The sequence below is a fragment of the Microcaecilia unicolor genome, chromosome 2 (assembly GCF_901765095.1).
Source record: "Microcaecilia unicolor chromosome 2, aMicUni1.1, whole genome shotgun sequence".
Taxonomy (NCBI): Eukaryota; Metazoa; Chordata; class Amphibia; order Gymnophiona; family Siphonopidae; genus Microcaecilia; species Microcaecilia unicolor.
The window spans coordinates 283,073,031-283,099,004 of NC_044032.1; the positions used below are offsets into that span (position 1 = coordinate 283,073,031).

General features: G+C 44.0%; 1 protein-coding gene and 1 non-coding gene across 3 annotated transcripts in view; both read left to right on the forward strand.

Moving 5' to 3' along the window:
* HAUS6 (HAUS augmin like complex subunit 6) overlaps positions 1-25,974 on the forward strand; it is a 120,769-nt gene that overhangs the window by 60,524 nt on the left and 34,271 nt on the right. For both annotated transcript variants that reach the window (XM_030194222.1, XM_030194221.1), the window contains exons 12-13: positions 8,246-8,348; positions 12,587-12,641. In XM_030194222.1, the coding sequence (XP_030050082.1) occupies positions 8,246-8,348; positions 12,587-12,641 (158 nt within the window). The remainder of the gene's footprint in view (positions 1-8,245; positions 8,349-12,586; positions 12,642-25,974) is intronic.
* LOC115463926 lies at positions 12,359-12,488 on the forward strand. The gene has a single exon (XR_003941183.1).

Below are 25,974 nucleotides of genomic sequence, written 5' to 3' on the forward strand. Positions count from 1 at the left end.
GCTTTGGTCTTATGGCCTGGCTATTGAAAATCCCTCCTGCTTTGGTCTTACGGCCTGGCTATTGAGAGGCGGCAGCAGAGGAAGAAAGGATTTTCAGGACCAGTTATTGCCACTCTTTAGGGGCTCGGAAGCAGTCTACTTCAGCAGCGTACGCGCAAGTGTGGAAAGCTTTCTCGGCGTGGTGTGCTTTGCATGCTGAATCGCCTTTTTGGGTGGACATTCCGGTTATTCTGGAGTTCCTTCAGGATGGTCTTCAAAAGGGATTGGCATATAATTCCCTTCGAGTGCAGGTGGCTGCGCTAGCTTGTTTTAGGGGCAAACTGGGCGGTTCCTCTTTAGCAGCTCACTCTGATGTGGTCCGTTTCCTATGCGGGGCGCTTCGGCCTGCTCTACGGCAGCTGTGCCTGGCGTGGCATTTGAATATGCTACTGCAAGCCCTCCAGGCCCCACCGTTTGAACCGTTGAATAAGGTTTCTGAGAAGGATCTAACACTTAAGACAGTGTTTTTGGTGGCCATTGCTTCGGCTAGGAGGATTTCTGAAATTCAGGCTTTGTCTTCCAGAGATACTTTTTTGCAGTTTTCTGAAGCAGGGGTTTCGATCCGGACGGTGCCGTTGTTTCTACCTAAAGTGGTTTCGGCTTTCCATGTCAATCAGGCGGTTTATCTTCTGTCTTTTTGAAGAGAGGATTATCTGGGGGAGTTTGCCTCGCTACGTTTCCTGGACGTGCGGAGAGCCTTGTTTCGGTACTTGCAGATCTGTAACGAGTTTCGACGCTCGGATCATCTCTTTGTGCTCTTGTCGGGATCGAAAAGAGGTGAGGCGGCTACTAAGGCTTCCATTGCTCGCTGGATTAGGGAAGCCATTGGAGCGGTGTATATGCTACAAGGGTGGGCGTTTTCCAGTGTCCCTGAAGGCGCATTCTACTTGAGCGGAGGCCTTGTCTCTGGAAGAGATTTGTCGGGTGGCTACTTGGGCGTTCCCGTCATACTTGTGTGAAGCATTACAGGCTAGACGTGTCTGCTCGAGAGGATGCGAGTTTTGGGGCGGGAGTGTTGGTGCGGGGAGCGTCAGCTTCCCACCCTACTTAAGGAATGCTTTGGTACATCCCACTAGTTCCTGGATTCATCTGCTGCAAGTGACAAGGAAGGTAAAATTATGTCTTACCTGATAATTTTCTTTTCTTTAACGCAGCAGATGAATCCAGGATCCCTCCCTAGTTCAGCCGACGGGGTTTTTTTCATTTTCCACGCAGTGTGGCTGTTTTTTCCTTCCGGGTTCTCTTTTGCAGAATTCAGACAGATATGGGAACACGGAAAGGATTTAGATTTCTGGATCAAGTTGCAGTTATTTCGAAGTTCTTATTTGGTTCTCTATTTTTCATAGTGAGGATGGTTTCTGGTTGTTATTGATTTCATATTTTTGGCCTTGGCAAATGCTTACGAATGACATACTAACTGAGGAAGGAGCTGGCATTCTCACATCACTGCCTTTAGTTTGTTTATCTCCACCTGCTGGTAGGCGAACTTAACCCACTGGTTCCTGGATTCATCTTCTGCATTAAAGGAAAGAAAATTATCAGGTAAGACATAATTTTACCTTCTCACACATGCAAAACAGACAGACCATCAAAAGGAATCACAGACTAGTAAGATATATGAAGGCAAAAATCTGAACTGGAAAACTCAAGGAGTCGGATTCTACATATTCAGCAATACTAGAGAAAGAGAAATGGAAATGCAAGATATCAGAGACACATATTTCCCAAAGCTAACATGTTTCAACTGATAATTTCAAAGTACATTTTTTTCTACCTTTGTAGTCTGAGCATTTTATTTTTCCATTTGATTTGGTTCATTTTTCTTCTGCTTTTCCTGGATCTCCTGTCCATTTGACATTTCTTCTCTCTCCATGTCTGTCATCCATCTTTTCTCTGCATCTATATCTGTCCTGTCCAGCATCTCTTCTCTGTGTCCTTGTTCAGCATCTGCTCTCTTAGTCTCTATCCACCCTTTTTCTAGCATTGCTTTATGTCCCTGTCTCTACTCCATGCCTGACATCTCTTGTCTGTGCCCTGTCAGTCCCCTTCCTCCCATACCCCACATTTCTCCCTTTCTATCCCCTGCCCCCCTCATGGTCTGGCATAACTCCTCTCCATCTGTGGGTAGAGCGTCTCTTCCTCTGTTCCAATCCAGATCCGGTCTCTGTCTCCCTCCTTTCATGCCACCCCTCCTGGCACAGCACATGTCTGTAGTTCACCCCTGGGTATAGCCCCCCGATAGTCCAGCTTATATACATCTCCCTCTTCCGCTCCCCCTTGATGGCTCCAACCTGGACAATTTGGTTTCTTCAGAGGAAGTCATTCATGGAAAGCAGAAGGGCCACTGAACGGTTGGTGATTTTGATAACAGCATCTAGGTTGGATAGTCAATCTTTCCTGGAGCAAACAAGTACCGGCTAAGAATTTGAAGTATCTAGGAATTCGGTTCGATATGCACAGTGGCATTGTGTTCTTTCCTCAAGTGAGAATTCAGAAGCTGCAGATTCAGATCCGCAATCTGGTTAGACAATTCAGATTAACATTTGAAAGATTCTGCAGATTTGGGGGTTGATGGAGGCTTGTGATCGAGGTGGTGCTGTGGGCAAGAGCCCACATGAGGCAGCTTCAGGAGACTCTTAATCAGCTGGTCCCCACAGTCGGACCAGGTCTGAACCTGCCTATATTTTCTTACAAGTATTTGAAGAGCTGCACAGGTTTGTATGGAATTCTCCCAGATTTGCACAGTAAGTAGGTAGTGGATCCAGAGTTTAAAAAACGATAGTTTCTGGTTATATCAAAGTTGTTTTCTTCCCTTGGATTTGTTGGGGATACTTTCTTGCTTTTTTAATAGAAATACTGGCTGCTTCAGGGCTGAATAGGAACATAGTAACATAGTAGATGACGGCAGAAAAAGACCTGCATGGTCCATCCAGTCTGCCCAAGACAAACTCATATGTGTATACCTTACCTTGAATTGAATTTATACCTGTCCTTTTCAGGGCACAGACCATATAAGTCTGCCCAGCAGTATTTCCCGCCTCCCAACCACCAGTCCCGCCTCCCATCACCGGCTCTGGTACAGACCGTATAAGTCTGCCCTCCCCTATCCTTGCTTCCCAACCACCACCCCCTCTTCCCCCCACCTGCTCCGCCACCCAATTTCAGCTAAGCTTCTGAGAATCCATTCCTTCTGCACAGGATTCCTCTATGCATATCCCACGCATGTTTGAACTCCGTTACCGTTTTCATCTCCACCACCTCCCGCGGGAGGGCATTCCAAGCGTCCACCACCCTCTCCGTGAAAAAATACTTCCTGACATCTTTCCTGAGTCTGCCCCTCTTCAATCTCATTTCATGTCCTCTCGTTCTACCGCCTTCCCATCTCCGGAAAAGATTCGTTTGCGGATTAATACCTTTCAAATATTTGAACGTCTGTATCATATCACCCCTGTTCCTCCTTTCCTCCAGGGTGTACATGTTCAGGTCAGCAAGCCTCTCTTCATACGTCTTGGAAGGTAAATCCCATACCATCCTCGTAGCTTTTCTTTGCACCGCTTCCATTTTTTTAACATCCTTCGCAAGATATGGCCTCCAAAACTGAACACAATACTCCAGGTGGGGCCTCACCAACGTCTTATACAGGGGCATTAAAACCTCCTTTCTTCTGCTGGTCACTCCTCTCTCTATACAGCCTAGCAATCTTCTAGCTACGGCCACCGCCTTGTCGCACTGTTTCGTCGCCTTCAGGTCCTCAGATACTATCACCCCAAGATCCCTCTCCCCGTCCGTGCCTATCAGACTCTCCCCGCCTAACACATACGTCTCCCTTGGATTTCTACTCCCTAAGTGCATCACTTTGCATTTCTTCGCATTGAATTTTAATTGCCAAACGTTAGACCATTCTTCTAGCTTCTTCAGATCTTTTTTCATGTTTTCCACTCCCTCCGGGGTGTCCACTCTGTTGGAAATCTTGGTGTCATCCGCAAAAAGGCAAACTTTACTTTCTAACCCTTCGGCTATGTCACTCACAAATATATTGAACAGAATCGGCCCCAGCACCGATCCCTGAGGCACTCCACTACTCACCTTTCCCTCCTCCGAGCAAACTCCATTTACCACCACCCTCTGGCGTCTGTCCGTCAACCAGTTCCTAATCCAGTTCACCACTTCGGGTCCTATCTTCAGGCTGTCTAGTTTATTTAAGAGCCTCCTGTGGGGAACCGTGTCAAAAGCCTTGCTGAAATCTAAGTAGATGACGTCCATAGCACGTCCTTGATTTAATTCTCCTGTCACCCAATCAAAGAATAGGACTGTATAGGGTGATGTCACAAACCTAGTTGTTCTCTGTCTCCATTTTCTGGTAGGAGAGTTCATACTTGCTCACCAGCAACTCAAGTAAATTACTCCTTTAATGTTAACCCTGTTCATTTTCCCTAATAGACGCTTACTGGTCTTATTTGAATGCTTATAAAAATGCCTTTTTGTGTATTGTATGGCTTTCACCACACTTCTGATGCTTACTGTATTGAGTTTCCCCCCACACTTACATTAACTGTTTTTATACTTGTGCATCCCTCATTTCTTCATGGAACTCTTCAGCTGTGCTGATTTTACATATGCCATCTCACTGTAGGCCTTTTTGTTTCATAAGCCAAAATATGATATGCCTCTTTATCATTGCTTTTGCAATTTGCAATTTCACCTAACAGATGATGCCCTGTTTGTGAGGTCCCATTAAAATATAAAAAATTTCTCCCACATCTTCAACAGTTTATCTCAGAAAAGGAAATTCTTATTCATAGACCAACTTGGTTGACCTCTGGGTCAATGGCAAAGATCTCCAAGATCACTTTCACATGATCCAAGATTAGTATGTCACTAATAGTGCATGCTTTAACACCTGCCCTCATGCTTTCAGAGAAAACCAGAAATCAATCCTAGAATAGCTCTGATGGATGGCAGAGATACAAGTACAGTCTCTTTTGCCTGGATGGAAAGCGTATCAGGAGTGCAGCAACATGGGTAGCAGCTTTGTTGAGTAGTTTGTTGTCGGAGTTAACTTAGGGTAGCAAAATATTTATTATTTATTTATAAAAAGTGCTTGATATACTGCCAATTGCACATATAGTGTTGCTAGATGGCTTACAAAATTTGATTAAAAGAATAGCGGAGAGAACCAAGTAGGGAAGAAGAAAGTAAGTGCAGTTAAAAATCCCCCCACTAAGTAAAGTAGGGCTCTTTTACATTTAACTTGTCGAAGAAGGCCTGAAAAAAGTCTCCATCTTTGCATTTGATGTGCAATCATGGTTAAGGTGACATTTTTCAGAAGACCATTTATAATAATACAGTGATCTTGCAAATCTGCAATCTGCTTAGGGCAAACTCACTGTTTTCAGGATCCGTGGGCCGAAAAACATTTGGTTTATCTCTTTTTCCATTTTAATTTCAAGGGCTTTTCTGTTAGCAAATGAGTCTCCAGGAGAAACATCAGATCTGCATTTTCCCTCCTGAACTGTTAGTACCCTCTTACATATAATAGGCTACGCAGTCCCTTAAAATTCCAAGTTAAGAGCCTAACCATTTTCACTGAATTTTAACCTTAGTTGTTCAAAACCATCAAAGTCCTTGCTCCTCCAACCTTATATTCTATAACTTGTTTCCCAGCCTGCATCACCCCTGTTCCCAAAATATTTAAACCCCTTACTCCCCCTCCCCCAACACAATCCCCAACCAAAACAAATGGGAAAACCTCATCAGTCCCACCCAGTGAAAATGTGTTTGAAACCATATCTGCTGAGGGGCACAGGTGATAAACCCCAGGCTGTCTTTCCTCTCAAACAACTTCTAAATCCCATCCAGGATATATAGGTGCCCTTCTCTAAAGAGAAGACAGAATTTGAAGAGTAGAAGGTGACCTAACTTGAATGGGGTATATAAGTGAGAGAGCGGGAGAGACATTAAAGAATGATCTAAAGATAAAGCTAGAAGCATAGGCATCCAGTCCTTTTCCAGCTGCAGTCTTCATCTGATAGTTGGGCTGTACAAGATTCAAGCGTTAGCCACACCAAATTGCTTCATAGATATCTCTATCCCAGTTCTGGTTATGGTGGTATGGCGGTATCCTTTTCTTTCAGCAGCACTTGGCAGGGGTGTTGGTAGTTGTCTTCTGCTTCCCAAACCTTCCTCTCTTTTGGGGTAGATGCCTTCCATTCTGAGTTCTGGAACTGATGTTGAGGCGCTGCCCTTCATCAGATGATATGATATGTTAGCTCATCTAGTAAGTCGTAGACTTTCTAGTTCTGTGGTCTGATAATTCATACTGTTCAATTTAAATGTTAGCGCAAAAGGGAAATCCCATCAATTTCTCACTCCGTTGTTGTGGAGTAACTGGCTTAGTGGTTTAAAGCTCTGTCTTTTCTCCAAGGAATATAGATAGAGATCTAAGTGCGTAACCCTAGTAGCGCTTTAGAAATGTTAGTTAGTAGTAGTAGTAGTAAGTGTATCTGAAGATCATGTTTCTGGACCACAACAATAGATTTATCTTGAATGCTTTGCAGAAGTGCTTGTTTATCCTCAAAATAGTGGAAGCGGGCTATAATGGGTATGATAGCATCAGGCTTGTTCCAGCTCTTCCCTAGGCTCCTTTGAACTCTTATCAATATAACCTGTAGACTTACTCTCTGGGACACATAAAACAAAGATGTGTTGGACTATTCATACCATCTCTTCTATTCTCTCTGGAGCTTTAGGGAACCCGAAGATAAGCACCAGTTTTGCAGCCTGTCTCCCCCCCCCCCCCCCCCCCCCCCCCCAAAGTTAGATTCTCTTTTATTGCAGTAACTTTATGTATCACCTAGAACTTGTTTGTTGAGCCTTATTTCCACGTATCCAAGTGAAATGTATCAACCACAATTCTTTATTTTTTAAGATTAAAATATAGGATCTCTGAGGTAGAGGAAGAGATTGTACAGAAGAGCAGTTAGTGTGAATAGGCCACATGAAAGGCAGTTCTATAACTGACACCCGCATTTATGCGGTCCTTTCGCATGTTAATGGATGGAATACTAGCTCTTGTGGATGTAAGTGTACACAGCCTGTGAAAATGTAATTAGGGTACCTAAGTACTATTCTGTAATGGTACATATAAGTGGCATAATGCATAAATGCAACAGGGGGTTCACACACATGGGTAGAGCAAAGATGGGGCTCTCACATGCATAACTTACAGAATACTGTATTGCTGTATTTACATGTCTGCAGTTAGGCATGTATAACATTGGGCAAATAAATGTAAAGTTCATTGATACCAGGTTATGCTAGTATTCTGTAACGGAATCTGGTTGCCCAGAATAGACTCTCACTGCATAGCATCAAGGCGCCTAAATGGAGGGCACCCACTTACAGAATTTTCCTACAGTTTTTCTTTTTTAATTTTCATGTTTCTATAACAGCATTCATACTCTGATATATTTTTTGAAAAGGCATCATTGCAAATATGGAACAGAATATACCGCCTAATAGATGAACTGGGGGGGGGGGGGGGTGATATTGCCCAGGCCACTTCCTCCTCTTCCTTTGTTGACAGCAATAGCAGTGATTACAGCCACATGCCACAAAGGGTGGGAGGGAGGACCCAACATTTATGGGCTTGGCTGCCAGCAGTGATCATGGCCCTGGGAGGGAGCAGGATGCGGCATTTCTCACCTGGGCTGGCACAGCAAGGGATTGTGGTGGCAGTATAAGATGCATTCATGATTGCTGAGGTGGGGAGTGAACAGCAGGCCATCACTATTTCAAGGTCAAGCTGCTAGCAGTATTGATTGCTGTGGCGGTGGGAGCAGACATAGTGAATGGTGATGGGACCCTTAATACCTTCTTTGTGCACCCTGCATCTTGCGTGCACATGTGGTTGTTAAGGAAATTAATAAATTACTTATGGTTCCTCCCGCCCCCATTCATATTGACATACTAGTGTGTTACAATTTACAGGTTGTAAATCGTGGCACTGTGGCTTTGTCTGCTTTGAGTGTCCCTTTTACCCCTTGATTATCAAATGGTCTAAAGTCTCCCTCAAAGGCTTAAGAGTATATTTGAAAAAGAAATCGTGAGATTTGCTTCTACAACAAACTTCTTTTAAAAGCCTTTAAAGGCTATTAAGTATATTTAGAAAGAGAAAATGGCATAACTCAACTTTCTTTTTGTTCAGACTCATTCAAGAAGGATTCCCAAGCCAAGAAATTGAGAAGAGATGAAGATGGATTATTAAGAAACACCACAGAAGTAATGCCACCAACATCTAATGGAGGAAGGTATACAATTGCCAAAGAAAAAAAGATGCACAGAATTTAATGTTTTTTTTCTGACATAATTCAATTTGTTAAAGTTTAAAATAAAGGTAGTGTGCATATATTTATGTGTTAGTTAAATTTATAACCATATATGATTAAAAATAATTAACCCCACTGTTTACTAAGCCACATGGCAATGCCCAACAAGGTGAACAGAGCTGTGCCCACCACTCTGTGGGCCCCAGTCACTCATGCTTAAATGCTGGTGGTCAGGTTTCCACAATGCCAACCATTTAGGCAACCAAACATGATGGGGATAATATGTGGTTACAACCAAGACTCCAAATATTGTTGACTGTATTCAGCTTATCACAGTCAAGATGTCTTCCCCTCCACCCTGAGCTGTACAGCACTCCCACTTGCAGCTTATGACAATAAAGTGATCTACAACACTGGAGTTGCCAAAACTTCACCTGTCTTTTGCCATTTGTGAGACACAGACCAGCATTGACCTCGGTTCCCCCATCGCTGAAGTTGCTGAGTCTTCTTTCAGTCTTTTGCCATTTGTGGGACACAGACTCTAGAAGTCTGTCTGGCATCAGCTTCAGTTCCCACTACTCTTGCCCATGTTGTGTGTCTATCCTATCTATCTCATGCATTTTTGAATTTGCTCACCATTTTTGATTCTACAATCTCTCCTAGAAGGGCGTTCCAGGCGTCTACTCTGTGAAAAAGTATTTCCTGATGTTACTCCTAAGTCTATCTCCCTGCAACCCCCATTCACGTCCTCTAATTCTACCACCCCTACATCTCTTGGAGGCTTTTTTTGAATATTATTACCTTTCAAATATTTAAACATCTGTATCATATCACCTCTTTCTGTCCTTTTCGCTAGCGTATACAAATCCAAGTCCTCCAGTCTCTTCTCATATATCTTATAGCACAAACCCTGTAGCATTTTTGTCGCCTTCCTCTGAACTGCCTCAAGTCTTTTTATGTCCTTGAAGAGATACGGCATCCAAAACTGGACACAGTATTCCAAGTGAGTCTTCTCCAGCGACTTGTACACAGTCATCAACAACTCCTTTCTTCTGCTGGTTACACCTCTCTCTGTACAGATTGGCATTCTTTGGGCATTAGCCACCGCCTTGTCACATTGTTTTGCCACCTTGAGATCCTCAGAATCCATCACCCCAAGGTCTTTCTCCTGATCCGTGCGTGTCAGTCTCTCACCCCCTAGCACATACTGCTCTTTTGGATTTCTATATCCCAACTGCATCACTTTGTACATTTTTGCATTCAGTTTTAACTGCCAAACGTTCAACCATGTTTCTGATTTTTTGTGGATCCCTTCTCATGTCGTCCACGCCTTCTGGGGAGTTCACTTTATTGGAAATCTTGGTGTCATTCGCAAAAAGGCAAACTTTCCCATCTAATCCTTCAACAGTGTTGCTCACAAATATGCTGAATAGAATCAGCCCAGTACTAATCCCTGAGGCATCCACTACTTACACTTCTATCCTCTGAGTAGATTCCATTTACCACCACACTCTGCCATCTGTCAGTCAACCAGTTCCCAATCCAGTTCACCACTTTATATTCTATCTTTAGCTCGCTGAGTGTATTTTTGAGCCTCCTATGAGGGACTGTGTCAAAGGCCTTACTGAAATCAAGTAGAATATATCCAGTGCATGTCCACTGTCCAATTCTCTGGTCACCTCAACAAGTCAATTAGATTCATTTGTGACAATTGTTCTTTGGTGAAACCATGTTGCTTCGGATCTTGTAACCTGTTGGATTCTAGGAAACTCACTATTCTCGTTTGACCAGCACCTCCATTACCTTTCCGACCACAGAAATAAGGCTTACTGGCCTATAGTTTCCCACTTCACAAAAGTGGAGACAGAAAAGAAGTGGGACCAATTCCAAAAGGACCTCAGTGAGGGTATGTAAGCTTGCTCTGTGGAAGTTCAATTTGACTCTCTGCTCTGCTTGTTCCACTGGCAGTAGTCCCTTTTCATGTCAGACCAGGGAGTTCTGGAGGTCGTCTGCGTAGATAGGGTTACACACGAGTTTGCAGAATTGATTTCAGATTCCTTTATGGTGTTTTCCTGCTTTTCCTTGTTAAACAAGTTGGCAGTCCAGGACATATTGCAGTGTTTGCTTATTGGGGGGGGGGGGGGGGGGGCAGTTAAGCACATTCCTCTGACCTAATGAGGTGCAGGTCGCTATTCCATCAACTTTGTGGTACTAAAACAAAACAAAAGGCTCCTTTTGCTCCATCCTTGACTTCAAGGGGATAAATATCTTCCTATGGGTCTCCCATTTTCACATGTGGATCTTCTGGTCATTAAGACTAGATGAGTTTCACTTCTGTGGTCTAGTTGAAGGCTTGTTTCCGCATAGCAATCGGGGAACCACAAAGAAGATTCCTGTGTTCTTGTATTCTGAGGCATTATTACCAGTTCAGGTCCCTTTCCTTTTGGGTTGACCATGGCACCCTTGACCTTTCTCAAAGGAATTGGTGGTTGAAGCAGTCTTCCACAGCAAAGAGAGCATCAGATTATCTAGATTGGCTTATTTGAGTGAACTCGGAAGGGGATTTATGGTTCACAATGATGAGAGCCATTAAGCTGTTAGAAAGACTTAGCTGGGTAGTGAACTATAGGAAGAGTCACTTAATTGCAATACAGGCCTTAGAGTACTTAGGAGTTCTCTTCAATACATAGTAGGCCAAAGTCTTCCTAACTCAAGAGAGTGCGGGCAAGATCTCTCTACATAATATTTTCTAAGCACTACTGTTTGGCTATACAAGCTAAGAGAGGTCCTGCGTTTAAGGCAGGGGTCCTCAGAGTAACTTTGGCGGCTTCTATCCTGTTTAGAATGGCTTGAATAATTCTCACCCAAGTGGACTGGTCTGGTAGGATATTAAGGAAAGTGAAATTTATGCACAGATGCTAAAAGTTTTGTTTCTTTGAATCCTGCCATACCATTCCACAATCAGCTTAATAAGGCCATAGCTGCTAGGATCCATGTAGTCCTGTGTTTGAAATATCAAGTGATGATTATAAGGATACATGGAGGACTTGGTTGTTGTTAGGTCCACGAGGAAAGAGTCTGATTTTAATTCCTAGATACTACCCTTTCTCGTTCTCTTGTTCTTATTTTGACCCAGTAATAGACAAGGGAGATGATCAGGTAAGGAAATTTGGATTAACTTCTGACCAACTAGTTGAAGGATTGTTGCAATTTAAGTATTCATTTGTTTAGCTTTGACAGTGGTTTACAGGCTGGATTGCTCAGCTGCCATACCTCTTATACCGGTGCATCAATATCCCAGTGCAAATTTTTTTTTTTTTTTTAAAGTAATTCTACCAAGCTTTACCCAACATGCACAGTTGCAATGCTTAAGTATAAACTTAAATCACATACTCCATGATTAATATTATCTCCAGAAACCTCAGTGGTGACTCGTTTCACATGTGGGATAAGTAACCTCGTGATTCACCTTAATTTTCATAGGTTTTACTTTAATATTTAATTTTATTATGAAAAATATTTTAAAGTCTTTTACTTAATAATAGGAAGGGAAAACTTTAAACGAATTGTGAAGATGAAGATTAAGGTGAATCACGGGGTTACTGATCCCACATGTGAAACGAGTCACCACTGAGGTTTCTGAAGATAGTATTAATCACAGAGAATGTCAATTAAGTTTATAATTAAGCATTTCAACTGTGCATGTTGGGTAAAGCTTGGTATAACTACTTAAAAAGATTTTGTGCTGGGATATTGATGCACTTTAAATGTTTGACCCCTGCTGGATTTGCCACTTTCACACCTCTTATACCAGGGCAGAATGCATTGCGAAAACAATTGGCTCTCTGTCTTGATCTGCTGGCAGGGAAGCATAATCCACATGTATGGAGTAGTCTGGCAGGATTCAAGGAAAGAAAGTTTGAACAGGTATGTACAATTTTCATGATGCTTTATATAGAACTGAAAAATGTTGTATGTACCACATTAATTATTGGGAGGTTGATACACAGTTGGGGCTGAGACTGCTCTACTTGTCACAAAACCTCCCTAGAGTATCATTGCCTTTTGATGACCGGGATGAACTGAGGGAAATCATAACGGACAGATACGGGGCAGACAATCACTTAAAGAAATTATCAAGATTTGTATGTTTCAAGTGGCCGTCAAGAGTTTCTGTAGCTATAATATTTATTTTTATGTTTTTTTTTTTTTTTTTGCAGGATTATTTCACCAGTCATAACATCTGGTAGAAACAATGTAACGCTTTTAGGAAAGGTAATGCATATAAATTTGCATGAAGTATTCAGTCTTTAAAAACATGTATTGTGAAAGTTTTCTTTTCCAAGCCTTTTACATTCTGGAATCATCATTAATAATGTGTTGTGCTTATCTATCTTTTTGTGGCCATGTCACCATGATTGTAGCCAAATAAAATGTGTGTGACATCCCTTCTCCCCCCACCCCTGACGTGCAGTATAATGTAGCTCCTATGGGAGAGCCTACTCAGTTTGGGATCCCGACCCAATCATCTTGTTTAGAACTGTTTAGTTCCAGTAAGGTCATGCATGCCTCTGACAGGAAAATACAAATTGCCTGCAAAGTTAGTGTCTCGTAGCATATTTACTTTAGTTTATAAATTTATTATATCACTTGTCAAGATACGAGTTTATCAAAGCAGTTTACAATTCTATAAGTAACAAACTCCGTTCTCCTTCCAACTTAATGGAACAAAGCATTCAGTCACTGAAGAATGCTCAAACAGCTAGGTTTTTTAATCCAATACATTTAGCTATAAATGTTTCCGGCGACAGCATCTGTTTCCAGAAAGGTAAGGTAGCCCAGTGACCACATGAGAGAGGAGTATATGAACCAAGCCAGTCTGCAAGATAGTTGGGCTGATCAGTGTGAAATCCCTGAAAGGCTAAAAAAAAAATAAAAAATGTTAAATATACTTTGAATTTAAATCAAAAGGTAAATGGAAGCTGAGGCTAGAAGAGGAAACACATGATCAGAATTAGAGGTTCAGCAGAGCAGTTTGACTTTAGCGTTCTGGATGAGCTGAATGTTTGAGACAAAATAGGCAGACCAGAGCACAGAGTTTCAGCATAAAACCGATTAGTAACCAGTGCATGCAGTGATAATTTGATGTTCCTGGGTGTCCTAGAAATGTTTTGAGAATACAGAAAGATGATCTGGGCACAGCAGAAATCTGTGTCTTGAACGAATGAGTTGATTTAATGAGAAAACTAAGAAAACAATCTGAATTGCAGAGGAAAATAAGATATCCAGGAATCCTGGTGGAAATAGAAGACCAAATAAACACCTAGAAACCCCAAACTGCTTTACACTGCCATCCAAACAGTATAAAGCAATTTGTGCCATACAAACAGATGTTTAAGAAGTCCTGAATCTGGAGACCAGATGCTAGTTGAAGAAACAAGCTGGATGGCATCCAGGCAAAGTGATGAGAGGATCAAGAATGACGTTGAAAAGAGGTGGTCTCAAGGGAGAGGACGAGATAATAGATGGTATTGATGGGCAAACTGGATATTTGCCTTCATTTTTCTGTGTTTCTAACAAGATATTCCACATGGAAGAGGAAATTATGTCAAAGAACTGGCAGGTGAGAACACACTAGACACATGGCATGTCAAAAATGGATATGACTACTCCTAAACAATCTTTGAGATACCAAGTGATTGGAGATAGTTTAGCAGAAGGTCATAATCAACAAGGTCAACAGCAGAAGAAAGATATAACAAAATGGCAATGACAGCCCTGCTGTCACCTAGAATAAGTTTAATCTTATTAGTAATGGCCATGGGGGTAGACTCTGTGCTATGTCCTATATGGAAGCCAATTTGCTAAGGATGGAGGTGAGCAACACAAAGGTGACTCTTCCAAAATCTTGAAGATAAAGAGCAGTTGCTGCAAGGGGATTCCATTGTCCAAGGCATTAAATTGGGAACACACTCCATGGGCCCAACAAAGTAATATGCCTTTCAGGTTTCTTGGCTGGAAAGAATACAGACCAAATACTGAGTGAGATTGGAAAAGAGCAAAAAGATTCAATGTTGATGTAATCCACTTGGGATGAAATCCTTGGGTAAGGACTGTAGCTTTTTCTGAAATACTGCCTGCCTATGGAAAGGGTAAGGAACCAGTATGTAATATGAAGGACTTCTATAGGTGGCTCAAAACCTGGTGCCAAAAAGAGGGTTTTAGATATATAGAAGGATAGAGAAGTATGTGAAAAAAAAACCAAAAGGCTGTTTTGTATTAATGGGCTACATCTTTCTGTGGCAGGAAAAAAGGATTCTTACTGAGAAATTCAAACAGTATGTTTCTCTGAGGACAACAGGCCTTCCTATTCTCACAGATGGGTGATGTCATCCCAACGGAACCACTGACTAGCTTAAAATGTAGAATTTTCTAGCAGCATCCCACCGTGCATGCACTGATGCCTTCCCACCCGATGTGCACACCTGGGTCTTCAGTCTTCATTTTTCCGCGGAGCTGAGAGGACGCATGCTTATGCTGTGCTTTCATTTTCATGAGTGCCTTCCCATTCGGGTAATTTTTGTGTTTTTTTTGGTCCATTTTTTACTTTTGGTTTAAAGTTTTCCTTTCCTTTTATTTAATATTTTTCAGCAATTTTTGGTTTCCTGTGAGTGACTGCACGATTAGACCGCAGCCCCTACCTCAATTTGAACACGATCCTCTTTTTTTTTTTTTTTTTTTAAATAAGTTCAAGATTGAGGAGTTAATTTAGCTGAGATTCTTTTTTCGATGTCCCGGAAGACCCTCAGTGGCTTCAAGCGGTGCGCTAAAGTGTCAACGCATGATTTCTGTTACAGACCGGCACGATTGGTGCTTTGGGTTCCTTGGGCCAGCTCATGACCCCTCTGTTTGTGATCTCTGTTTGCATATGCAGGTGAGAATACAGAAAGTGCAACTGGCTCAGATGGAGCATCTTTTTGGCTCTTCAAAGAGCTGCGGCATCAACCTGCATGGCTGCTTTGACATTGGCATTCACTGAGAGTCCACTGGCATTGAGTGGGCTCCACCTGCCTTGACACCAGGCACTGTTAGCAAGCCCTGGGACTGGTCAGCATCGGATCCAACACCAAGGCGACACTCAGGTTCGGTGGCATTGGCACTGGGGGGATCGAGGCCCTATGCATCAGGGAGAGCCCAAGAAGCATAAGCATTGGTCCTTCTTGATGCATGGTGCTGGGAGCACCAAGGCGTCAGACTCTTCTATACCTGAGAAGTGCCAGCATCGAGAGGAGCACTCCCCCTTTGTAGAAGTGGGACTGGTGTGCCAGTCATCGAGCGTCCAGGTCCCTGCCACCAGTTTGGCACCAGTGACTTCATAGGCTACCTCTGTTCTGACTCCCATGCCTTTGCTGATGCCCACCCTCATCGAGTGCTGCAGGGAGCTCCCGCTCTGGCATGAGGGTTCTTGCATCCTCAGCAGAACACCCCCAGACCCTCTCCAAGGCTCCATTGATGCCGCTGCCCAGATCATCGATGCTGGCACCTCGCAGGTTGTCAGAGCTAAGGCCTGAGTTTGTAGTACCCCCCCTCACTTAAATCAGGGGAGGAAGCTTCCCCAGAGTCTGAGGGATGGACTGCACTTTGCTCTTTGAAGCATGGACACCGTTCCACTTGGTCGAGGCTGGTACAGACTCAGTCTCCTGATTCTCCAGATGAGGAACAGTCAGAGTGGGGACCGCTCATGAGAATCAAATGAAGATCCACATTACTTCTCGGAGGCATCATATGGTATCCCATTTGATTCTTCACCAACTCAAGAGAAATGAAAATCTCCAGAGGTGCTCTGGTTTGTCCGGGGAGATGGATGCAGCTATCCCATTTAAGTTGGAGACAGAGGAGGAGCCTAAAGCAGAGATGTTATCTTTCTGGGCTATAAGCCATTGCACCCTATCCTTAAAGATGAACTGATGAAGAACTGGGAATTTCTCCTCTCGGTTCCAACGATCACACCTAAGAAGGTGGATATGCATTATTGTATCCAGAAGGCTCCCAGATTCGAGAGAGCCCAGCTGCCTTACCACTTTCAAGGTAGTCAAATCCGCTCCCAAGTGAGCCAAGAGTAATTGGTCTCATGCCTCGGCACCCCAGAACACATCTTAGGATGGAGCAAATCAACGCGGATGACTATTCAGGTGTTGGAGGTATTGGGGTTTGTCGTAAATTATCCCACATCCCATCTTCAGACAGTTCACCAGTTGGAGTACATAGGAGCCCTGCTAGATACAGCACAAACATTGGGCCTTCCTTCCTCAAACAAGAGTGGATACTTTGGTGACACCTTGCTGGTCTGCAGCAGCCAGCAGGTTTCAGCTCAGCAAATGTTGAGATTAACGAGCCACAATGCTTCCACAGTGCATGTTACATCCGTGGCCCTGCTTCATTTGAGGGCATCCCAGTGGACCTTAGTTTCTCAGTTGTTTCAGGCAACGGGGAACCTAACGGATGTTGTCCAAATTCCACCGGAGCTGGCTCATTCCCTTCTCTGGTGGACAGTCCGACCCAACTTGACTCTGGGACTCCCATTTGAAATTCCACCGCCTCAAAAGGTGTTGACAACGGATTCTTCCAACCTGGGCTGGGGAGCATAGATGGGCTTCACACTCAAGGTCTGTGGTCTGCCAGGGAGGTTCAATTTCACATCAATCTCCTTCAGCTCCGGGCCATTTGGAATGCTCTAAGGGCTTTTGGAGATTCAGAACCATATTGTTCAAGTTCAGACAAACAAGCAAATTCAGACAGACAACCAGGTTGCAATATTCTATGTCAACAAGCAGGGGGGTACAGGATCCTACCCCTTGTGTCAGGAAGCAGTGGTCATGTGGCAATGATCTCTTCTTCACAGGATGAACCTCCATGCCACTTACTTTCCAGGCAAGAATAACTGCCTGGCAGAAAGACTGAGCAGGGTATTGCAACCACACGAGTGGTCTCTCAACATGGGCGTAGCATGGGAGATCTTTCGAGAGTGGAGCATCTCTTCTGTGGATCTTTTTGCCACTCATCTCAACAACAAGGTCCCTCAGTTCTGCTCCAGGCTAGGATCCCACGTCAGACTAGTGTCAGATGCCTTTCTTCTACATTGTGGACAGGGTCTTCTATATGCGTATTCTCCCATATCTCTCATAGGGAAGACTTTGCTGAAACTCAGAAAAGACCAGGCTACCATGAATCTGATTGTTCCTTATTGGCCATGGCACAATTTGGTTCCCTCTTCTTCTGGAATTGTCTTCCAAAGATCGTGGAGATTGGCCTGTTTCTGACTCTCGTCACACAGAACGAGGGGTCCCTTCTGCATCCCAACCTCCAATCTCCGGCCCTCACGGCTTGGATATTGAGTTTGGATCTCTTGGATTGCCTGAGAATGTCTCCCGTTATCTTGCTGGGTTCCAGGAAAGATTCCACTAAGAGGTGTTTTTCTTTTAAATGGAGAAGATTTGCCATCTGTTGTGAGGGCAAGGCATTAGACCCTTTTCTTGTCCTGCAGAAAAACCTGCTTGAATACCTCCTGCATACCTCTGTGTCTGGTTTGAAAGCTAACCACATAAAGGTTCATCTTAGTGCAATTGGTGCATATCATCATTGTGTAGGAGGTGAGTCCATCTCTGTACAGCCTTTAGTTGTCCGCTTTATGAGAGGTTTGTTGTTGTCAAAAGCCTCCTACCAAATCTACAGTTGTGTTATGGGATCTCAACGTAGTCCTCTTCCATCTAATGAAAGCTGCCTTTGAGCCACTGTAGTCCTGCCATCTGAAGTTTTTGACCTAGAAAATTGTGTCTAGTTGGTGGTCACTTCAGCTCACAGAAGTCAGTGAGCTCCATGTCCTGGTAGCTCCACCCAGCGTATATTAAGTTCCATCACAACAGAGTAGTCCTCTGCACACACCCTAAGTTTCTTCCTAAGGTAGTGTTGTTGAGTTCCATCTTAACCAGCCTCAGTTGTGCCTTCCAACATTTTTCCCGGGACCTTGTGCTTATCCTGGCTAAAGTATATGGCATACCTTAGACTGCAAGCAAGCCTTAGCCTTCTATCTGGAGTGGACCAAAGCCCATAGACAGTCCACCCAGCTATTTGTTTCCTTTGACCCCGGTAGGTTGGGGTGGCCCTCGGCAAATGCACACTTTCAAATTGGATAGCAGATTGCATTCCTTTGCTTATGCCCTAGGTTAGGCTGACTCTAGGGGCAATAATCACAGCTCATATGTCAGAGCCAATGGTGAGAGTGGTAGCCTACTTGAGATCAGCCTACATAGAGAAGATTTGCAAGGCTGCAACGTGGTCTTTAGTTCATACATTCACATCCCACCACTGTTTGGATCAGGACACCAGACGCGACAGTCGGTTCGGACAGACAGTTCTGGCAGAATTTGTTTGGTGTCTAGGAATCCAAACTCTACCCCTCCTAGATCCTGTTTTGTTCTGTTCCAGGATGCACCTCACAGCTAGTATGTATATAGTTTCAGGTATTCACTCCATGGAGTGACCTACCTTGAATAATGCATTCAGTTCTGGCCACTGTATCTTAAAAAGATGTTGTTGGAATTAGAAAAAAAATCAAAACAGTAGAGAACTCTTCTCATATGAGGAAAGGCTAAAAGGTTAGGGCTCCAACTTGGAGAAGAGACGACCTGAGGGCGGGATATGGATTGAGTCTACAAAATTCTGAGTGATGTAGAACAGGTAAAAGTGAATCCATTTTTCACTCTTTCAAAAATACAAAAACCAGTGGACCCTCAATGAAATTACATGAAATACTTTTAAAACAAATAGGAGGAAATATATATTTTTTTTCACTCAAAGAATAGTTAAGTTCTGGAACTCGTTGCCAGAGGATATTGTAACAGCAGTTAGTTGATCTGAGTTCAAAAAGAGTTTTGGACAAGTTCCTGAAGGAAAAGTCCTTCGTTTGCTATTGAGATAGACATGGAGAAGCCTCTGCTTGCCCTGGGTTTGGTAGCATGGAATATATTGCTGCTATTTGGGTTTCTGGCATGACTTGTGACTGTTGGAAGCAGGATACTGGGATAGATGCACTATTAGTCTGACCCAGTATGGCTGTTATGTTCTTATCTGAGAACTTTTCAATTATGCACTGAGATTTGGCATAGAGGGAAGACCCACATACACTCCCCTCCCCCGATGACTTCCTGGCACTATCCCTTGTTCTCTGACCCTAAGGCTCTCTCTCATTTGCCTAGTTATCTCATTCGACAGAAAACAGCCTTTTGCTTCCTATTCTAAGTCTCTCCCTCCCAGGCAGCTACAAGGATGGGAAGGAGAGGGTGAGCACCTGAAGACTACCTAAGCGTCTCCAGAGACAGCTGCATCTCCACCCAGGAACCATTTAAGGGAAGGGAGTTGCTAGCCACTGCTGCTTTGACAGAGGAAAGCATCATCAGCAAAGATTGTAGTTCAGTCAGCCTCATTTTGTACTACCTAAATTGCCCTGGGGTTTGATTGTGCATGGTGCACAATGTTTTTAATGCTGATGTTGCCTGTGCACCACTGTGCCCTCACCCTGACTCGGTTGCTGTTTTCTTACTGCTCCCTTTATACATCAGCCTCTTAAATGTGTCATGCATTTGAAAATTGCCTTTCGTAGTACACCAAAGCAGTTTCATATTAAGTGCAGGTAGTTTTCTGTCCTTAGTGGTTCTCTGGTTCTCAGCTCACTGCTATCTTCTCTGTACCTCACCTTGTCACTACTGTCCATTGAATCATTCTTTTGGTTGCAACTATTTGAAGGCAGAAGGTGGAGAATTAGCAATTGCTGCCTTCCCTAAATTTAGGTTGACAGGAGGCAAGAGGTGGACCATACAATACTGATAGGCTGAAAACATGCTAAGAACTAGGATGATGACCGAAGCAAGAAGCTAGAGGAAGCGCTGTGGGACTGATGCAGAAAGCTAGTGTGGGCAGTAGGATTACTGTGTCCAAATTCTGTTTCAACTCGCTCCATCTTATCCTATCAATCTGACTCTTTTTAGATTAGCTCCAGGTGCACCACTGTCCTCTATGCTTTGTTGCCACTAGATTAGTCTACTTAATTCTATCTTGCGAGTCACAAAAGGAGTGTTGCACTCGTGCACAAGCCCAAGTCATGTGACAGTAGAGCCGTAAGCACAACCCACAGGAAGTCCTGTTACTGCTCTGTACTTATTGCGCCTCTATCGGTGTCTTCCATTGTAACCTTACTGCGCTTATGTGGATTTATGTTGTGTTTTTGTTTTTTAGAGAGCTGTACCTGTAGCAGTCAAACATCTTACTAGTCACAAAAGGAGTGTTGCGCTCCTGCATAAGCCCAGATCACATGACAGTAGAGCCATAAGCATGTCCCACAGAAAGTTCTGTTCCTGCTCTGTACTTATTGGGCCTCTAGCAGTGTCTTCCGTTGAGGGATGACACGTGCCTTTGGTGCACGCTGATATATTGGCTTAAGTCCCTCTTTTTGACCTTTTTTTTCATTTAACTACCTCAGTCATGGGTAGGATTTGCTCATCCTGTTTTTGCCTTATTTTGCTATGTAGCTGGTTCTTTTTTAATGGGTGCTTTACTTTTTCTACTTAACGCGGTGCGGGGATTAATGTACACCCAAATATTCAAATGATTCCCAGGCACTTACAACTTGTTGTTAGGCATGGTATGTTGTAAAAGATCTTCAGACCTAATGCATCTTGGCCACTAAATCTATGATTTTTTATGCAGTCAGATGCAAATCCTCATTGATCCTTTGATATATTTCTATCTGTCTTTTGTGTTTATATTTTTAATTTTTATCCTCAATTATTTTACTCTTCTTTATATACCGTGTTAGTTTGTCACAACATTATATGCACCTCCTCTACTATTTAACTGGCAGCAGGATGCAAGATTCAACCACTAAGAACCTCAGCTGACTTGGCCAGGTTTTGGGACTTCATCAGGGCGGAGGCTCTCTGCAAATAACAACATATCTATTCTATAAAAGGCACCACTGAAGCCTCCAGCCGGAAGTGTGAAGCGTCAGAGATATCCAGTTTCCCCATGAGTGAAGGAAAACAGCACAGCAGGAAATCCCACGAAACAGTGAAGGACTCAGAGGGGGGAGGGGAGAGAGATGCCCTCACTCTCTCTGTAACAAAAACACAGAACAGCAGGAAACAACACTGAAGGACTGGACTCGGAGGGGGGAGGGGGAGAGGGCAGGGACACACACACTCCCACATGCACACTCTGAAGAAAACCTTGCTAGCCCCCGTTTCATTTGCATCAGAAACGGGGTTTTTTTTACTAGTGTATTAATATTACCTCCTAGCACTTATATATCAGTACGTACTTATATTCAGTTCCAAACAGCAACTCCTTCTACAACATACCTATTCATTCTCCTATTCCCTTCTTCGTGTGTAACAAAATGGCTGCGGCTTCTACCCAGTGCGCCCGCCCTTATATCTTTGTCAGTTGATCAAGTATACCAGATCTCTGATTGGTGAACTACAGCCTCGCTTTAACCAATCAAATAACGGACCACCAATCTAATTCAGAGTTAACCCCACAGGGTATATAGTGTGTTTAGATTGAAAAAATCCATTTTTGCTCCTGATACTCGGGGACTATCAGATTATTTGACAGAGGTGGACTTGCCCACTCTGACCACAGAAGAGTTAGATTTATTAAATGCTCCGTTGCAGTTATCTGAGCTACAGGCAGTGATTAAGGCTTTAAAGCTGTGTTCTGGCCCGGATGGATTTGTGGGAGAGTACTACAAAATACTCCCACCAGGGGCACTGGGAGCGCTATTGGTATATTATGACAACGTGATAGAGCGAGGTTACTTTCCTCTACATGCCAATACTGCTTTGATAACGCTTCTTCCGAAACCTTATAGACCGCCTGAGAATGCAAACTCGTACAGGCCCAGATCACTTTTAAATGTAGATGTTAAATTGCTTTCTAAAATATTGTTAGAGCGCTTAGCCCCCATGTCTACCCATATTAATAGGACCTGAGCAGGTAGAGTTTGTATGGCAGCATCATCCGGTACACAGCGTTCGACGCTTGCAACTTGCGATGGCTTATTGCCAAGAAATGAGAACACCATCTCTGATAGTAAGTTTAGACGCCGAAAAGGCCTTCGACAAGGTGGGCTGGGACTATGTATTCCAAACTTTAGCCTTTATGAGATTTCGAGGCTGGTATTTGCAGACTATAAAATCTCTGTACAATCAGCCAATGGCCTGTCTACTGGTAAATGGCATTAAAGAATCAGACTTCCCTATTTCCAGCCACTTCAATCTCTTGAAAATGTATTCACATGCTTGAGGCAATTTGGGACATATGTGGGTTTCTTATTAAATTTGGTTAAATCGCAGGCTCTTTTGCCATTGCAAAAACCCAGGCGCATTGGCAGAAAGATTTTCACTTTAAATGGGTGCAAGGAACACTTAGATATCTGGGGGTGCAAATACCAGCAGATCTCACACAATTATACACGCTAAACATTCAATGGTTGCTACAAGAAACACAACACAGGTTACAGTCATGGAGGGCTTTTCTCATATTCTTGTTAGGCCGCATTGCATTATATAATATGTTTATTGTTCCTAAATGGTTGCATGTCTTTCAACTTTTAGCACTGTTTTTAAAACTATCTGATGAGAGAAAACTGAACAAACTATTTCAGCGTTTCCTATGGAGGGGAGGGAAAGCTCGACTTCCTATCTCTATTTTACACATTCCAGTGGAATACGGGGGTCTGGGACTGATTGCGCCACATAACAATAGCAAGCAGTATGAGACATATCAACGATGGGTTTCGTTCCACCCAGGATTATTCTAATACATCACTGGAACTTCATTTGTCACCTAAAGTTCATTTTAGCAGCCTTTTGTATACGGCAGGGGGTACTGTTCCAAAGGTATTGAAGATTTCCTCCATCATGCCTACTGCCAAAGCGGTTTGGAGATGGATTTGTTACTTGCATCTGTTTTCTGCTAAGGTGACACCTTTCCTGCCAATATGTAATAACCCAGCTTTTATTCCAGGCCACATTTATCCCACTTTTTGCAAATGGCACAGTCAAGGAATTATATACTTATTACAGGTGGTGGCCTCGGAAGGACAAATCATTCTGTGACCTCCAGAAAGAATTTTCTATTTCAGGCAAAGATGTCTTTTTCTATGTTCAATTGAAGCATTATGTACACTGGCAGAAGACATGCAAGAGGAGCTCTCTACAGCTTTTCCTTTGGATGCACAGCAAAAAGTTCCTCTCTCCTTTTATTACAGACACATAAGAGTCACTATTTCCGAACCGAATTATACTCGAGTGCTTGCATTGTGGCAGAGGAACCTCCAGACTTCACTGACTATGTCTCAACTTAAAACGCACATATTGGCTATCCGCAGGCTGTTGGCTGCAATACGTTAGGAACATCAATACAAATTTGCACTTCGTTTATACATATCCCCCCGCAGAGCTTTCCACATGGGACTCTCCTTGGGGATCCTGTCCAAAATGCAGAGCTGATGGAGCAGCATTGGGACACATGTTTTGGTTGTGTTCCTTTATTGCGGGCTTTTGGAAAGAAATATTACACAGGTCTCCAGAATGTGGCATGTGGGATAGCATTATGACTCTGCACTTTTGTTTGGTTACCCAAAACTGGGTACTCAGGCCCCGCCTGGGTTTACATCTTTTGCGACAAAAGCTACAATAATATCAAAACAAGTCATTTTGGCCGCGTGGTTGTCCAGTAAAAGACCTTCAATTCAGCAATGGCAATCACAGATGATCCTTTTAGTGAGAACGGAATGATTGGGAATCCAAGACTTTGCCTCTACGGTAGGGGAAAGATTCCAACAATTCTGGAACCCATTCTGGAACACCTTGACACCCACTGCCTGAAGTCAATCCTATGTAATAATTCTCACCTCCAACGTTCTGAAGCTGCCTCGGACCGTGGCTTCCGCCGGAGGTGGTCTGCTATGTGCGGTAGATCATGATGACATCATGACTTCCACAATGCAGAGAGAATCTAATGAAGTGGCACACGCTGGGTTCGTAACAGGCCCCGCCCTCGCATCAGAACGTCGCTGGACCCCCGCCCTCCTACCCGAGTCCCCGCTGCAGCTGCCTGCCTGGACTCCCCGTCCGCCCTCCCTCACCTGGACCCCGAGTCATTGCTGGACACCACCCTCTCTCTCCGCTTCCAGTTGCCACTGGACCCGCTGCTCTCTCCCTCCCCCCTCCCGAGTCACCGCTGCACCCCGTCCCCCCACCCACAGTCCCCCTCACCCACCCTCCTTCACGATGGACACTTGCCACAGCCGCACGCTCGCCGTTCCACCGCCCTCCCTCTCCTCTCCAAGTCCAGGTTCGGACTCTCGGAGAGGATGAAAAGGGAGACGGCGAGTGAGCGGTTGCGGCGAGTGTCCAATGTGGAGGAGGCGGGTGAGGGCTCAGGGCGGGGGTCGGGGTCCAGTGGCGACTCGGAAGAGGGGGGAGGGAAAGAGCAGCGGGTCCGACTCCAGCGCAGCCGTCATCTCCGTTCAGTCATAGCAAAGTAAGCAAACCTATGAGATGCTGCAGGACGTTTAATAGACAGGAGTGGAAGTGAGCCAAGCAAGTCTACAGTAAGCAAGGAAGCCCATTGGTTAATTTCTGTTTCCACTCCCCACGCAGCCGTCATTGGTATAAACTCAAAAACAAGCAAACCTATGAGCTGCTGCTCCACATTGTCGTTTTTAAATTGTTGTTCCATCTGAAACAAGTCTAAAGCTGTTTCAGCTGGATAGACAGTGCCTTAAAACGTGGAGGGCAAACGGAGGGGGGAGACAGACTGGCCCTGCAACTGGGAAAAAGGAAAGGGGGGGGGACCCCCCTGCAACTGGGAGACAGGCTGGGGGGGGTGGCGACAACCCTGGAACTGGGAGGGAGGGGGACCCTGGCACATACTTTCATTCTCACACACACACTCGCACCCAGTCTCACTCTCTGTCACACACACACTCACACATTCACTCTCAAACATACACACTCCGAGGAAAACCTTGCTAGCGCCCGTTTCATGGGCTCCCATTAGCATGAGGTACACGGAGGACAGCTGGGAGATGCAGGGACAGCAGCGGGGAGAGCGCTGCGAAGTTGAAGCGCAAACTCGGAAGGGAGGGACGGGGGTCTGAAACTCGGAAGGGAAGGAGGGGTCTGGAACAAGGGAGGGAGGGTGGTGGTAGGGGATTACCTTGTTAGCGCCCGTTTCATTGCCTACCGAAAAGTGCCTTTTTTTACTAGTTTTTAAATATTTAGTGCACTTTCTGATAGTTAGATAACGACTTGTGGATTGTATAAAACCCTGTTGACCACACGTAGGAAGGAAGGGATTTGGGTGGGGCGGTAATGTGGATTTCAGTGTTTGATTATAATGTTTGTTCTTATACTGACGTGAGTTGATTGAACCATAAATATGCTTTGGAAAATCTAAGAGAACAAAACCTCCAGTAGGTAAATTGATTTCTGTTTCTACCATTATTGACACAAATGTACAGTGGTCATTTTATACTGAGGTTGTC